Below are 17,661 nucleotides of genomic sequence, written 5' to 3' on the forward strand. Positions count from 1 at the left end.
CATGTTTTGATGCTGAAGCCAACGCAGGAGTGAAATACCACCGAGGGGCCGTTAGATGCCGGCTCCAAAAAGTCTCTGGCTCCAACTGGGCTAGCGTTAGCTTCAGTCTGAGGTAGCAGAGCGTGATTCCAGAGCATGAAAGGCAACATCCTGCACTCACATTTACATTTTTCATTTTTTATCCAAAGCGACGTACATATGAGACTGATACAACACAAGCAGGGGTCAGGAGACAACAACACCAGTTAGTGCCATAAAGCTTAAGTTTGGGCCCGATAGGACGTAGATGCCAACAGGGAGTGCAACAAGGCAATGATTAGAGTGCATAGAAGCATGTTTTGTTTTTTTCTCTCCCTACAGTTCATCAAGTGCAGAGTTGTTCGCGAAAGAGCCTGGTCTTTAGTCTTGTCTTAAAGATTGAGAGGGACTCTGCAGATCGAACAGAGTTTGGTAACTCGTTCCACCACCGGGGAACTACAGTCTGTGGACCATAGACTAGTATAGTATAGAAAGATGGAGATTTTCCACTCCTTATTTGGAAGGTCCTGGCTCCAAATGGAAAAGACAACCAACCATAAGCTGCAACTCTGGGCTGCAAACCGGCTTCAATGAAACCAACAGTTGACGTCACACCTCATTACCTCCATCTTTCTATACTATACTAGTCTATGGTCCACCCCTGGTAAGATGAAGGGGTTGTGAAGGAGGGTTGACAAACCTGTCAAACAGGAAAAAGAGATTTTGAATCTCACTGTCTTGGTTTCCAAGTCCAATGCAAGTAGTTGATGTTGAGGCTCAGTTTTCAGTCACTATCAGGGCAAAATTTGACAAAAGTTTATAATGAATGTGAACAGAGCACAACTGTGCTTTGTCATATCATGTCACATGTGGGAAAATGCAGTTTACAGTTGTAAGCTGTGTCTCAAATCACATACTTCTGTTAGTACACTTTCATGTAGTACACAGTGTACACTATGTACTTACTGGCGTAGTGTTGTCTCAAATCAAACACAGCCGTTGTGCACTTACCAGAAATGACGATCGTAAATTAGCATTAGCTAGCGTTAGCATTAGAGTTATCGTTCGCGCTACCAAATCATTACAGACTGCTAAATTAACCCAAAAAACATCCTGATGCCTTATATCCAACAACAGTATAGTGGTGCTTAGTGCTAAAAAACACATGTATAACTTACATTTGTATAATGTGGTGATGTTCACTGTAGTTACAACGTACTCGGCCGCCATTTCCAGTTTGAAAAGTGGTCCCTCCCCTTCTGCTACGTAGCCAAGATGGCGACCATTAAGGGCGAGAGGTGTCCATAGTTCCACACTCAACTTTTTGACCGTTTTGAGTGCACCATCCGGGTTCTCACAGTGCATTTTTCCATACTTCTCAGTGTGAACACACTTATGCACTCAAAATGTAAAGTGTAAGTACAGAAGTATGTGATTTGAGACACAGCAGTAGTTCCTAAGGTCCAGATACATACGGGACTCCACAGATAACATATCAAAAAATGGAGGATAAATCAATACAAGAATATCAGGAAATCTAAATAATCATCAGGTATCAGAGGAAAAGAACCTAAATCCCACAAACACATCACTGTGAAAAACAGAAACATTTCACATTATGTGTAAAATGCAAAACAAAAAAGCAACATGCCAACAAGGTGAAAGAAATCATGGTGAGTAGTTTTCCTCTTGACTTACAAAACGGTGTGACAGCAAGATTTCACACTGCCTTTCTGAGTGTTTATAGAAACATGACATATCAACCATGACCTGCTTATAAAATACTTGGAAGCATACATTTTGTTTATAAAGAAAAGCAAACAGGAACAAGGTTAATGCGAGTGGAAGTGGTTCTGTAGCAGTCATGGCCATGACTTTCCCTCCTGCCGGCTGTTAGCTCCTCCTGCGGTGGCTCGGAGCTCGGCTACGGACACCAACGCCGTGAAAACATAATGACAACAGACAACAGATTCTCCAGGCGGGTACATCTAGGAGTTCATGGCCTCGTCAAGACAAAAACACTACATCTCTTTTCACTAAAATAAACACTACAGGAACATAAAGAGTTTGTTGCTCAAGATATGTCAACAGCAATCTGTTGATAAGCTGCAAAATCTACTTTTTTAAACCCAATCTAGCACAAATACAGATATGATTTTAATATATATAAACACATCTTTACTGCAGCTCCTCTTTGGTTTTCAGCTTTTCCAGTTTTCCTTCTCACCTTCTTGTATTTTCAGGTATTTTTATACCCTTAAAATGGACGAGTGTCTCTGTCCTTTTACCTCCTTTAGGATTTGAGGTTTCTGCAAGCAGCACTCAGACGCTGAGTGACTCTTAACCTTCCTCTTTCTGTTTTATTGTTTGTTATTTTTGGTGATGAAATCCTTTACCTCTGTTATGTCCACTCTCTTCATCGCAGCTCTCAGCGGTCGTCTTTTTTCCCTCCACGCACACCGATTTCCTTCTTATCAAAGCTTTTTCCTCCCTGTAGATTCATGCGGGAACGCAGGGTGAAGCTGTGATAAGTTTATCTAGAAACTAGATTGTAAAATATATTCAACACTCGATATGAATCTACTCTCTTCCTTTGATTGTTTATTTCCCAAAACTGTCTGCTAGAATGTAAACAGGTAAAAAAAAAAAAAAAGTTTATAATGCATTAAAGGCAGGCAGATATTATTGTTTTTTCCTTTATTTCAGCAGTGTGATGCCATATTCATAGTCTGGCTGAGGTTCCCATTCACCACTGGTAGCAACACCTCCAGCTCGGTCATGTGTTCCCATTAATACAACACCAGTGGGAAGCCGGTAAGGGGTCATGTCTTTGTGACTATACTAACGGCTTCTACTGGTCGGTGACGTGTTACATCCTCCAGGTGAACAGAAGCTACTGGAGACACCATGGCCTTGATCACACCTGTCAGTTACAGCCTCTAACAACTGGATAAAATCCACATGCAAATCAGATTTTCATCCATCTTGATTTTCTAAATACAGTGAATATGTTTATCTGATAAAACACAAAGAGAAACTTGTGCTAAAAGCTAAAAAAAAAACCCATCAATTAACACAAACCTATCAAAACTCCTCTGTTGTCAGAAGAACAACAGCAGTTCACACTGATGGATGGTTGAAGGTGTTTTGAGACTTTTCTACTTTTTTTATCCTCCATTAAATATTGTGACTGTTTGGAATTCAGTGTAACTGACGTGAATCCACAGTTGCTATTCATCTTTTCATTTAACTTTTCTTTTATTCTTTTTATTATTTAAGACATATTCTACACATTTCCAGCTCTATATTTATATTCTGGGGCTCTACTGGAATATCTTTGTATGATTTCCAGTTAAAAACTCCTTATTTATCTTCTACTGGTCCTTTATGCAGCCCCTCAGTTCAGCCTCTGTCTGAAACAGGAAGTTTTAGCTCCTGTCTCTTTAAGGCCCCGCCTCCTGATGAGCCCACTCTGTTCTGATTGGTCAGCCTCAGGAAGCTTCCTCCGGCTCCGGAGGCTACGTAAACAAAGTATAGTAGCAGGATTTCACTTCTTTTTCTCCTTCTTTACTCAAAACCTTCCCATTAATCATCTCACAACCCCTCAGATTTATCTGCTGACCCTTTGGAGGGGCCCGACCCCTAGGTTGGGAACCACTGGACTAAACTAGCTAACTGTATATAAAGTAGTGTAAACTAGCTCCACCTCCAGCAGCTACAACAGTAACATGCTGCTCTAACACTGATGCTTCACTATTAATAATCTAATGATGTCATATATAATAATATATCAGTCAGAGGGACCAAACCACTACTTTTACTGCAATACTTTAACTACATCAAGCTCATAATACTTATGTACTTTTACTGCAATACTTTAACTACATCAAGCTCATAATACTTATGTACTTTTACTGCAATACTTTAACTACATCAAGCTCATAATACTTATGTACTTTTACTGCAATACTTTAACTACATCAAGCTCATAATACTTATGTACTTTTACTGCAATACTTTAACTACATCAAGCTCATAATACTTATGTATTTTTACTTAAGGATCTGTGTACTTCCTCCAGCACTGCAAACAAAGAAAGTTGACAGTATATTTTATTATATCTGATAATCTTTGTTTATCAGATATAAGTGAAAGCTTGTATGAAAACACACTCGAATGACAAGAATCTTTTCCAGATTGAACTCACAGTGTTTTATTCTGCCGGTTAGAAGTTTGACTCTCCAGATTCAGAGCAGCAGCACGTCGCCTCGAGGCTGAAAACACCGACTGTTTCTGTTGACCTGTTTATCACTTAGGAAACACCGAGAGCTGTCGGCTCACTCTGCGGGAGCTCTGTCGTGGCAATTTCACCTCTCGCACTTGACTTCGCTGAGGAAAGAGACAACTCTCGATAAAGTATCATCACACTTTCTTTAACGCTCAGAGCGCGGCCGAGCGGTGGGGCGAATACTTCTTCATCTGTTTCAACCTCTAGTAGTGACGTGAGTTTACCCAAACAGACGTGGCGGGATCTGCTCTTTGTTCCTCTTTCACACAGGAACACACTAAACATGATTTCTATGACTGTCACTAAGAATTTTAACCTATCCATCGGCCCCCCTCCTCTCCAGGATTCAGATTTATAAGATTATTTTAGCGCCGAGTTGCCGAACACGCCTCAGCTCGCCGCCGTGAGTCAATACGGCGGACATGGCAGCTCAGACCTTCATCCACATTAGCAGCACGAGGCCGAGCGATGGATTTCTGCCGCCCGCCGCCTCCGCTGAGGGTTCAGCGTGTTGGTGGCTGAGGCTCGAGCCGCACCGTGTGTTGATTTGTCGGAGGCCTGGATGTGTGTGTGTGTGTGTGTGTGTGTGTTTGGAGAGAACGAGTCTAATGGAGCTCAGAAGCGTCCAGTCATGCGCCGGGGAGGGAGGTGATGGCGGGGGCCCTCGAAGTGTCTCCGCTCAGCCCTTCATCATGTTTCACACACACACAATGTACGTGTGTGTGTGACAAAGAAAGTAAATCTTGTGTTCATACAGCAGCTTCACGCCCCCCGCCAGCAGCATTATGGGTACGCAATTGTCTTGTTTACGTTCATCTGAGTGAGTCAAAATCAAATTCATTGATGGCGCCTTTTTTGTAAACAGAAGGTTTGTCGACACAGACGAATATAAAGGAGAACGAGGCTGTTAAAGCGAGCGATAAGACGGGGAAACAGGACAAAGACAGGCGGGGGCGTCGACACGTCAAACACGCACATGAATCCTTTTTTTTTTTTTTTTATAGCGTGCATGCTCACATGCGCCCGTCTGTTGATTTGTGTACGAGTGCTCACCAGGGAACGTCTCTGTGTGGATGAAGAGTGTAATACATGCCCTCACACACACACACGGCTCCATCCTCTTCATATTAGCAGCCAAATCACCTTGATGAAGCAGCTGACAGGACGAACCTGCATGCTGTAAAAAAAAAAAGAAAGAAAGAAAGAAAGAAAGATGGATCTCTGAACAGGAAGTTCAGTCTCAGATTCAGCCTTCAAGGTGTTTTTGTTTGTTTGAGATGATGCCGCTTCTTTTTGTTTAGATTTTGTTTACGTTCAGGAATTTTCTAGAAATCAAAAACTGTAAAATGACAATAAATTTCTGCTCCTGGTATTACTTTTGAGAAAATAACATAACATTAAATAACACTAGATGTATTCTTTAGTTCTACCAAATGTTTTTTATTTCTGTATTTATTTATTTTGTTCAGTGCATAATTATATCTTTTTTTTATGTTGCAGTTTTATTTATATTCAAGAATTTCCTAAAAATCATCGTCTTTAACATTAAACTCTTTGATTTTTACATCAATACATATTTTCCTCTGTTGTAGTTTCATTTACATTAAAGATCAGCATCTTATAAAAACACAGAATAAATAATAAAACACATTTTTGGACTCATTTTTAGGGACCCATCAACTGAACTCGACATAAGATTCTTGGACGATTTTAAATCACTTTTTTTATTTTAACAAAAGTATTATTTTCTATTTCAGCAATAAAAACCAAAAGGTTTTCCAAACATGTGAATCATTACATCAGTGCATCAAATCTTTTCATTCAAGAATTTTCTACAAATTAATGTAAATAAGTGAATATAAAGCAAATCTACAAGAATCAAGAAAACCTCACATTTGTGTGTAAAAAAAATAAGATTTTAGGGCTGAAAATATAATTTTAGGACTGTTTAGAACAGTAAATAACATTCAATTTTAAATTACATTTTATTTTAGCAAAATTACTTATTTTTTCTTTGGTGCCAAAACGAGAATATGTGTCAAATGTTTAAATGACATCATTACTGTGACACCATCAGGGATCCAGCCCCCCATTCATCATGTAGATATTGTTTGACAGGACTAATGCAGACCACCCTGCACCCTCCTCCTCCCTTCACCCACATATTCCCTCCATCTGCTTTCACTCTCGTCCTCTAATCGGCTCAATTAAGGAGCATCTTCGTACTCAATTTCCACGACAGTTAACGCGGCTTGCAAGGCGACCGTCAGGCAGCTGATTAACCGCTCTGGAGAAACTCGCCTCTCAGAGACTCGCTGAGCGAATGAAGAGAAGGAGAAGATGGAAAAGAAATAAGAAGAAATCAACACAGGAGCAACAAATATCACCCAGTAATTTAAACATCCCCGAACATCTGTTAACCCAGAGTGTGTGCTGATTGGAAAAACCAAAAAAAAAAGCAAAAAAACTAAAAATATTGTGTGTGGAGAGACGGAGAAGATGAAAGAAAAATAGATACAGCTGCTGCCAAAATGGCTAAAACTGTCCTCCTGAGTTTTCCACCACTAGTAGAATACAATAGAATAGAATATGTCTTTATTTTCCACCGGGGTGGAAAAACTGTCTGTGACTCACCAAAAAATGAAAACGCACCACATGGTTGTTAGAGGAAAGAGACAGTGAAGCTGTCAGTAGAGGTGTGCCCGAATACAAATACATTATTCAACAAAGCACAAATAGTGGGTTTTTTTTAACGAATATTTGTTTCATACAAATATTTCAAAAGTTATTTGTTTTCAGGAAGAAAAATAAAACAAGTCAAATACCAGCGTGCAGGTCGGTTACATCACTATCTCAGTGTCTCTCCTCTGCTCCGCTGTGACGTCTATCAGCAGGTCTCAGTGAGGGGAGTCACATCCACCTGCTACATGACGCATATTTCCTAAATTGGACATCACTCCTGGAGTTGGGAGTGTTCCCCAGAAATAAAGCTGAACTACTGACACATGCTTCATGAACACTTATCGTAACACTTTAATTTTCTAAAATTAAAAGCGTAATAAAAACAAAAACAGGATTTTTAAACCTCTTTCCACTTTTATTCGAATACAAATAATTTTGCTGCCTCAACAAATACAGATACAAATACAAATACTGGGCTCTCTGCACATTCCTAGCTGCCAGTATAAGAAACATAGAGACAAGGTCACATTACACATTAAAAACACTGTTGTTGGGGCTTCCTGTACTGTGCTGTAAAACTACTCTATTCTATCTCCTCTGTCTTTTAAAGTTATATCTTATAATTCGTGCTTCAACAGCGAGCAGTGTTGAGGTGGTACTCGTCACTACGTCACTCCAGAAAGACAAATCAGATCAGCAGGGAGCTTTAGCATGAGCCCGCCGCCGCCCAGCGCTACGCTGAGTGTTTACGTAACTTCCTGTAGTCGTAGTTTGCATCGCAGCCGGATGACGAGCAAAGCAGCACACTGGAAGTGTTGCTGGTTGTTCAGCAGCTAAAAACTCTTTACAGCCTTCCAGAGGATGGACATTTACATCAGGAATCTTCCCTCCGTTACCGTGTTCGTCACATTTTACAGCCGACTGTCTGCTGAATGAGACTCAGCTCGCCAAAAGATTTATTACTGTTTCATCTTCAATCTCTAGATGAAGTTCTTAAACATGGTTTCTTTCTGTTCCTCAGCTAAAGGAATTTAATATATCTGTGCTAAAGCTAAGCTAGCCACCCCCAGCTACGTTTGAAGAAATTACTTTTACATTGTTAAGAAAGTTTGACACAATCTTGTCATCATTAATAATTAAGATTTTATGTAAATAGTTTCAGAAACAGCCTGCTGGAGGACAGACAGGGATCTATTTATCCTCCTTTCTTCCTCATCCTTGCCATAAAAAGTTTAATCAAGGTTTTCGTTACGTTCGGCCATTAAGATGATCCTGGAAAACTGATTCTTAGATCTACAATTAAGTGACCATAACAGGCGGGAAGATTAGAGGAGTTTTGTACACAAGCTCTAAAATCTGCTCTTCTAAGAAGATAAAATCGCTGTGAGCATTTATTGAATGAGTGTTTCTAGAATACAACACAAGCACATGAGCGACCAGTACAAACATAAACCTCGTCTCATTACTGTTCAGCCTCAACGTGAAGCAAAATGTACACACAGCATGATTGCATATAAAGTCAATGGAAAGACATGAAGGGATGTGAATGATGGAGACTGTCCTACCAAGAAAAACAACACAACAGGTCATAAATACCAGCAGCCAGAACGACCAATATCTACGTTCAGGTGACAGATGCCATCTAGCGGCTGCAGTAATTCTGACTGGAGAAAAAGGAGGAAGTCAGATTACGTCGATATATAGCAACAAGTCCACGTAGGGAGGTCGGGGCGACAAAACAAAACAGTGAACTTTGCCACTGGAGGCTGTTGTTTGTTTCCCATTTACAACCGTGAGTCAAGACATTTTCAAAAATCGTAACCGCGATCGTCTCCTTCAACTCTTATAAATATGTTTTTCTTCTTGTGCCTACAGGTGGATGTTTGAGCTTCACTGTGCAGAGTCTGTTTTCACGTTCATCTGCTGAGAATGGACTCATGTATGTTTATATGTCTTAATACATGTGAGGAGGGGATCTTAGTGTAACCGTGACAACAAAGGTGGTCTAACTTTAAACCCAACCAGACCTGAACCACATCATAAAACAGAATTATTTTTAATAGTGAGGGTTTCGGAAAGCACAGACTAATGATGTCGTCCTGGTGATAGAGATTAGAAAACGCTGTAACATGATCAAACCACGTGTTTGACGTGATAGTTTACTTTGGAGAACTTGTCGCTCCAGTCATCCCAAACTGAGGAAAAGATATTTCAAAAAACATTTATGCTCATCCCAAAACTGTTTGACTTCTTGAATTAATATACGAAGATTCAGTATCTCAGGATTCACTACTGTCCTGTTTCCCAGTGTCACTGCTCATCAACTCTGAGCGTGTGTTGCAGTTCAGAGTCACTGATGTGTTCATAAAAGTCCAAAAGCAGTTTAAGGCTTGAAAGAGAGTTCATGAAACTTTTGGAAAAATGAAGCATGATGTGAAACTTATGTTAAGAGCTTCGTAAGTTTAGATGCTAAATGATTTGGTCCGTGTTCCCCAAAACCACAAAGCTAACAAAACAACAAGTTCCTTTACAACTTTGACCCCTTTCAGCTCAGCTGTCAGTGATTGAAAGTAAATAAGTACATTTACTCAAGTACTGTACTTAAGTGCAATTTTGTACTTCACTTATATACTTTATACTTCCACTCCACTACATTTCAGAGGGAAATATTGTACTTTCTACTCCACTACATTTATTTGACAGCTTTAGTTACTTTTCAGATGAAGATTTGACACAATGGATAATATAACAAGCTTTTAAAATACAACACATTGTTAAAGAGGAAACCAGTGGTTTCCAACCTTTTTGGCTTTTGACGTCTTACAAAAAGCAGTGTGTAGTCGGGGTCACATTTCACATGTCTATGAGTTGTTAACAGCTCCACCAAATAGTGATTTTTCCCTCTAAACTTCTCACATGCTTTCATTTCAATAAATGTTCAAATGATCCAATATTTCAGCAAAAATCAAAGATTAGAGACAAAGAACTAGTCATCTCACCACCCCTCAGATTTATCTGCTGACCCTTTGGAGGGGCCCGACCCCTAGGTTGGGAACCACTGGACTAAACTAGCTAACTGTATATAAAGTAGTGTAAACTAGCTCCACCTCCAGCAGCTACAACAGTAACATGCTGCTCTAACACTGATGCTTCACTATTAATAATCTAATGATGTCATATATAATAATATATCAGTCAGAGGGACCAAACCACTACTTTTACTGCAATACTTTAACTACATCAAGCTCATAATACTTATGTACTTTTACTGCAATACTTTAACTACATCAAGCTCATAATACTTATGTACTTTTACTGCAATACTTTAACTACATCAAGCTCATAATACTTATGTACTTTTACTGCAATACTTTAACTACATCAAGCTCATAATACTTATGTACTTTTACTTAAGGAGCATTTCTGACATCTGAAATTCAAAAAATGTCTTTTCCTTAATAACCAAAATGTATCGATATATTTTAAAATAACCGTAAAAGAGATTTTTGATTTCAGTTGGACTTCATACATGTCTCACATTTAGTCGACTCTTAACTGTGTGGACTGAGTGGGGGGGGAAAAGCTTCATTACTTTGATATAATAACGAGGAGCCAGTGTGAAAGAGGTCAAAGGTCGCTCTCACAATAGATAGAATCAAATATTTGCGTGACCCCTGAATGATCACAGACATGTTTTGGCTTTTGTCAAGTACATGAAATAACCTTTGGACTGTTTTTTTCTCTTTTAAATTGGAAGGTAATTACAGTTCTTGTCAGTGTGAAATTAAGTCCGCCGGCGGCTCTTAAAGCAGATCTGGATATTACGGGTCATTACTGTGTCTGAGCAATTTTGCCTGATCATTCTTGTTTGACTGGTAGCTGAATAAAAGCCCCCCGATGTGTGCATTTTACCAGCAATGTGATGAATGCTGCTGTAAGTGAGGATAGCTCTTCAGGTGAGAAAAGGTGCGTCTGATTTCCCTGCAGCTGTGGCCTGGCGGCAGAAGGTGTGAAGGAAGGAGCGTTTAATGAAAATTACAAAGAAGGAAACCTGTTTCCTTTCCTTTCTTTTCTTTGAAGTTCAAAAGCGGAGCCGTGACCTCTTCCCTTGACGTGCAGCATTCAGGAGTTTTACAGTAAATTGGTATCTTTGAATAAGTAAATATTTCCTCTCTTTTGAGTTTTGCCGTTTTGTTGCCGCGCATCCTTTGACCTTGTGTTTGTGGTGTCGTCTGAAGCGAGTGTGTGTCAGCAAGCAGACGACGCTCATCTGAACATATAGGATAGACAACCACACACTGTCCTTGTTAACAGAGAGAAGCTGTAAAACCATTAACATGTAGTTTTATTTATGTTCTTTTTAGAGGATATTTCAGCCTGTGAAAGGAAAGTGACTTTACAGATGCTCCTCGGTGTTTTCTGACTACAAAAACAGCTTGAGGATCCTTTAAGAGGGGATAAATAAAGCTGCTTTATAAGAATAAAGGTCTCTTTAAAGGCTCTAGTGGTCGGAGGTCATGTCCTCCGCACTAGAAAATCTGTTATTCAGATGATATATATATGTCTTTATCCTTTTTAATGCAACACTTTTGCATGTCGACTTAATTCGTCTCATTATGAAACTACATAAAATCAACCAGTCGTTCTAAGTATATTAATAAAGCTTCAGGATCCCTGTATTTGTGTCTTTCCATTGACTTTATATGTGATCGCACCACCTCTAAAATTCACTTCATGTTCTGTCTGAACACACAGTTATTCCTCCAACCGGACAAAGTGAGCAGCTGCCCAGAGGCCCCCAGACCCCGAGGGGTCCAAAAGCCCCAGGTTTATGTCATATCATTACATAATTAGATTAATTGCAGATTTGCAGCACTGAAGTTCAGTATCAACTACGACAGGTTCTTTGTGTCAAAATCTAGTTTTAGTATTTTGCTCATTTGTTGTTCAGTTGTGTTTTAGTGTATAAAATGTCATCAAATAGTGAGAAATGCTGATCATTATTCCCTGAGGTTCATATATTCAGATGACTTGTTTCGTCTGACAAACTGTCAAAAACCCAAAGATGTTAAAGTTACGATCATGGGAAACATTATTATCATATATATATATTATTATATATTCTCAAATATTCAAATTTGAGAAGCTGTTAAAAATGGTTTTAATGGTTAATCAGTTATTTTTTTGTCAACCGATGAATCATTTCAGCTCTAGACTATCGACATGTATAGCCAGGGGTCAACAGGGGTCAACAGGGGTCAACAGGAGGTTAATCCGGCCATGTTTGTTCTGTCATTTGTTATGACTGGACGCTACATGTCCGATCGTCTGACTGCTCGACTTCCTGTTAGTGATGTCAACATTGTTCCCTGATCTCAGCTGTTAACCTGCTGAGTAAAATGTTGTTATTACTGATAGAAACGATGGAACAAATGAGAAAAAATGGGGCTCAAGTTTTATGAAACCGGAATTAGACTCAATTTGTTTACCATTTGGAGGATTGTTGGGTTTATTACATAAAATAACTGAAAGGAATAAAGTTCAGATCTGGAGACATCACATTTGTGATTTGCTGCTTTATACTTTATTATCTAAGAGGCTCAAAGAAACATTTTTTGATAAATAAAACCGCTGCATGTGAGTAGCAACAACATGCAGGATGATCTATAACCCTCTTGACTGTGTTTTTTGCTTTTTTGTTTCTTACAGCAATGGTACACCGGCTCCATGAAGTCGGTGTGTGTTTGGCTGACGGACAGACTGGACCTGCAGCTGCACATGTACCAGCTGAAAACACTCATCAAGATTGTGAAGGTAAACAAAAAAAAAAAAAAACGACCAGATCTTCAGTCACAAACTGAGTTTAGCATTGAGACATTTCTATAACAGGTTTAACTTTTACCTATCAGATCCTTCTCGTCGCTGTTTGAAAAGATTGACAGTGAATGAAAATATATCTTAATATGTTGCTTATTCATGTAAAAAAAAAAAACAGTCAAAACTGATGCTGAGGGAATAGTATTGAAAATAAAGACAAATCAAACCGCGCTGAAGTGTCCTTGAAAGCAGCAGCAGCAGCAGCAGCAGCGGCGGTGTGAAGAGGCAGCGAGACACAAAAGAGAAAACTGCTCAACTGTGCGCTGCTGCTGCACGCCGCTTTTGTCTTTTCATAGTTTGCTAATGTACAGAGACGCGCGAGTTAAACTTGAAAGCGACGAGACGAGGAATGATAATGGCTTCTGACTGAAGGTAAAAAAACCCCCCTCAGACGCTGCCTTCCCGGTCCGACACATAAAAGACTTGGCTCGTCCTTGAGCCTCAATCTTCCCGCTTTTGTCCTTCTGAACGGCAACCGCCTCCGCTCGCTGCATTCCTGAGATGTTCTCTGTTTTTCCATCCCTTCTCCTTTTACCTATCCCCCCCCCCCCCTCCTCCTCCTCTCCCCTCGCCTCCACTATTCAACAGAAGACCTACCGCGACTTCAGGCTGCAGGGCGTCCTGGACGTCACACTGAACAACAAGAGCTACGAGACCATCTACAACCGGCTGACGGTGGAGGAAGCCACGGCGGCCGTCAAAGCGGGCGACGGCCTGCAGGGCATCAGCATGAGAGACAGCGACGAGGAGGACGACTGAACACACACACACACACACAAACACATCCTCCCCTCACACACACCCTGTTACTGCTTGATTATCAACCTCTCTAAAAAAAAAACCAAGACCTCCCATCACAGTTAATGATATGTGTCCTCAACTGAACTCTACTGCACTCACTAAAAACTAAAACTAAAGCTGAAACTACAGTCAACAATGAGTGTAATTTTATAATAAGATTGCTGAACATATTAAGGAACAGATTGGCTGCTGCTGCTGTTTTCGACAACAGGACGAGTTATGCTAACGCTAGCTAGCGTGCCATGTTGTGAATGTGTTTTCTCTGCTGATCTTCACTCAGTCTTAATTCAATAAAAAGTGAAACTGGGACTATAAAACTGAAACTTAAATCAAAATAAATGAACGGAAAGAGGATAAAACAGCCGTGTGATATTATTAACTAACAGCAGGGACAGCGAGTCAACAACCGTTACCTCACTCATCATCTACTGATTCTTCACTCAATCATAAATATCTAGATATAAACTGAAGCTACTAATATACTACTACTACTAATATAATATTAACTAATATACTTTAATAATATGACTGGAGAAAATCAACAGAAATAGATACCTGGCAGCTTCAACAACAGGACAAGTTATGCTAATGCTAACGTTAGCTAGCAACAGTGGTGGAAGAAGTACTCGGATGCTTTACTCAAAGTCCCCTCCGCTCAAAAATCAGTTCTTCTTCATGTTTTTAAGCTTCACTGTGCAGAGTTTGTTTTCACATCCATCTGCTGAAAGTGGAAAGTTTCTCTGCGTTTACTGAAAATCCAATTTTAAGTTGCTAACGAGTGTGATGTGTGACATCACAACTAGTTTGGAGCTAATCGTGGTCAAATGTTCAATTTACACAAGTGTGATGTGGAAACTTGAAGCCTCCAGAGCACAGAGTAGATATAATTTTAAGGATTTAAACAAGATAATTGATTTTTTTTGTAGAAAAAACATATCAGACACAATTCTGATTCAAAGTGGTGTATTTTATATACATTTTAAAACATGTCTGGAGGGGATCTTTAAGTAAAAGTACCAATACAACAATGTAAAAATACTCCATTACTAGTAAAAGTCCTGCATGAAAAATCCTACTACAGTAAAAGTACATAAGTATTATGAGCTTGATGTAGTTAAAGTATTGCAGTAAAAGTAGTGGTTTGGTCCCTCTGACTGATATATTATTATATATGACATCATTAGATTATTAATAGTGAAGCATCAGTGTTAGAGCAGCATGTTACTGTTGTAGCTGCTGGAGGTGGAGCTAGTTTACACTACTTTATATACAGTTAGCTAGTTTAGTCCAGTGGTTCCCAACCTAGGGGTCGGGCCCCTCCAAAGGGTCAGCAGATAAATCTGAGGGGTGGTGAGATGATTAATGGGAGAGGAAAGAAGAAAAAACAAAGTTCTGATACACAAATCTGTTTTCAGTTTTTGGACTTTTTCTCTAATCTTTGATTTTTGCTGAAATATTGGATCATTTGAACATTTATTGAAATGAAAGCATGTGAGAAGTTTAGAGGGAAAAATCACTATTTGGTGGAGCTGTTAACAACTCATAGACATGTGAAATGTGACCCCGACTACACACTGCTTTTTGTAAGACGTCAAAAGACAAAAAGGTTGGAAACCACTGGTTTCATCTTTAACAGTGTGTTGTATTTTAAAAGCTTGTTATATTATCCATTGTGTCAAATCTTCATCTGAAAAGTAACTAAAGCTGTCAAATAAATGTAGTGGAGTAGAAAGTACAATATTTCCCTCTGAAATGTAGAAAGTAGCATCACATGGAAATACTCAAGTAAAGTACAAGTACCTCAAAACTGTACTTAAGTTCAGTACTTGAGTAAATGTACTTAGTAACTTTCCACCACTGTGTAATTACTGTTGTAGATGAAAATGTGAAACTTTTTTAGGCTTTTTAGGCTTCACTCCCTCATTCCCTCATTCACTACTTCTTATATAATAGACACTCAGTAGTGAGCAGTAAATTGAGCTTTAATGCGCAGTAGAGGTAACATGTCATTCATTGTGACTGAAGGTCCTGCTCAGGTGGGGAGGAAAGCTCATGTAGTGACACATCCACCTCACACCCGACCTGTCACATGCTCTTTACATACGTGTTGAAACGTTACACACACATGAGTCAGAATGTACGACAAAAACATGAAGTGAAGGTGAGGCAAGACGCTCTGGGCGGCGGTGCCGAGAAGAAAACTCTCCTCCTCCCTCTCTCACCTGCAGGACAGGAAGTCCCGCCCTCCTCCACATGCAGCCATACTGGGATTGATGTCACTTTGTACAGTAGAGCTCAGCGATCGCCGTCAGTGCAGCTTCTCTCCCTGTTTTTTGTTTTCAACCACAGTTGTAGCTTCTCGTTGATTATATGCGAAAGGCTTCCGGCAGCTCTGAGAGACCTCGCCGCCTTTTACGTCGTTTTCTCTCTTGACAGCGAACAGCAGAAAAAAAAAACAACTGAAAGAGATTTATTTTTATTTGACAGGTAGCTTGGAATTGTGAGATTCTCTCGACTGTTTTAAAAGTTAATTTATCCGCTGTCATAGCTTTGAATGTTATTTTATACTTCTATGATTTTATTTTTTTAATAATGATAATTATTTGCTTGAATGTTTGAATCAGAGTAGAAGTCTAAAGACGCTGCAATATTCATCACAACCCACAGTGACCATCCTCACCAGTAAAACAACAGCACTGGTCTTTTGTTTAAAATTAATCTATTATTACATTTTCCTGACAAGCCTCGTTTTGCAGCCCTGTCTCCTAGAAATTACATTCATATACAACTAAACTGTTTCCCAGTGACGTCTCTATGTGTCTCTGCGGTGGGAGGGGGGAGGTCGGGGGTCAGAGGTCAGAGGTCGGTGGTGGATGCAGGACTCTGACTGCAGAGACCCGGGTTCATATCCTGAGTCCTGTGTGGGTTCAGGTTAGTGAAAGATGCTGCTGTTGTATTAAACAGAGACCAGGATCTTTCTCTGACCTGAACCAGAGTCTGAACACGACCACAAACACAGCTGGACTTTCTATACTAGCAGATATTTTACTGCAAGATCAGATATATTAGTGGTAAAAAAACCAACTACAGTGTTTCCCCTATAATCGTACAGGTCTGGTGGGCCACCAAGCCAACAAGAAGCCAAAAATTACACCAAATATTCATTCATTTGGAAATCAATAATCATTAGTGTTTGAGAGCTTCTGTGCCACACTGTTCCGAAACGTGAGTCGACCTTTGTGTCGTTGCCTGCGAAACTGTTGATGTGATGCGAGTGCCACTGCTATCAGAGTCCCTTTAAATTACTGCAGAGAGAGAGAGAGCGTACGGGATGCAGGTTAGCTAACGTGAACATGTCGCCACCTAAAAAGAGAAAAAGTTCTAACGCGGGTGACAAACAAATATATTAATCTGGAGCCAAGTAAACATACCGATGGGGAAGAAGGAAGAGGGGCAGCTTATTAAGTCATCCTGTCCTTGTGATCACTTTGTTTAAGTCTTGAATATACCGAGAAAACAAAAATTTGAATGCAAATTGCAGACCGCCTGCTGCAGCACCTGACCGAAGCGACTGCACGCCTCGTCTCTTCAGGGTTATTTCGGTGCGTACCAACGGGCCTGAAAAAAGTACTACACTGAACTAGGTACGTTGTTTGTGAACATTTAAGTCATACGTTCAGTATCAACATTTTTACAAATACGTTAATTAACAACATTTTCTCATTATGTTGAGAGAAAACGTGATTCAGCAGCGTTACGTTTCTAGCAAAGAATATTTGCTGTTGCGGTTTAGTTTTATAAAACATCATTTCTAGGAGACAGATTTGCCTTTTGTGGTCACTCAAATATGTTTTTGATAAGCAAAAGAAGAAGAAGAACGACGCTGTTATAGCACCTCAGAACTTCTTGTAGACCTTTGATGATCTTTCTCCAACCATAACAAGCTCAAACATTAACCATAGAAGGTCGTTTTAGAAGGTCATGACCACCAGCTC

The 17,661-nt window shown here is 39.8% G+C and overlaps 1 protein-coding gene across 3 annotated transcripts in view; it reads left to right on the forward strand.

Moving 5' to 3' along the window:
- cadps2 (Ca++-dependent secretion activator 2) overlaps window positions 1-14,912 on the forward strand; it is a 254,458-nt gene extending 239,546 nt beyond the window's left edge. For all 3 annotated transcript variants that reach the window (XM_067590867.1, XM_067590868.1, XM_067590870.1), the window contains 2 exons: window positions 12,698-12,802; window positions 13,454-14,912. In XM_067590867.1, coding sequence (XP_067446968.1) covers window positions 12,698-12,802; window positions 13,454-13,624 — 276 coding nt within the window. In that variant the 3' untranslated portion in view covers window positions 13,625-14,912. The remainder of the gene's footprint in view (window positions 1-12,697; window positions 12,803-13,453) is intronic.
- The last annotated feature ends 2,749 nt before the right edge of the window (window positions 14,913-17,661 follow it).

The sequence above is a fragment of the Thunnus thynnus genome, chromosome 5 (assembly GCF_963924715.1).
Source record: "Thunnus thynnus chromosome 5, fThuThy2.1, whole genome shotgun sequence".
Taxonomy (NCBI): Eukaryota; Metazoa; Chordata; class Actinopteri; order Scombriformes; family Scombridae; genus Thunnus; species Thunnus thynnus.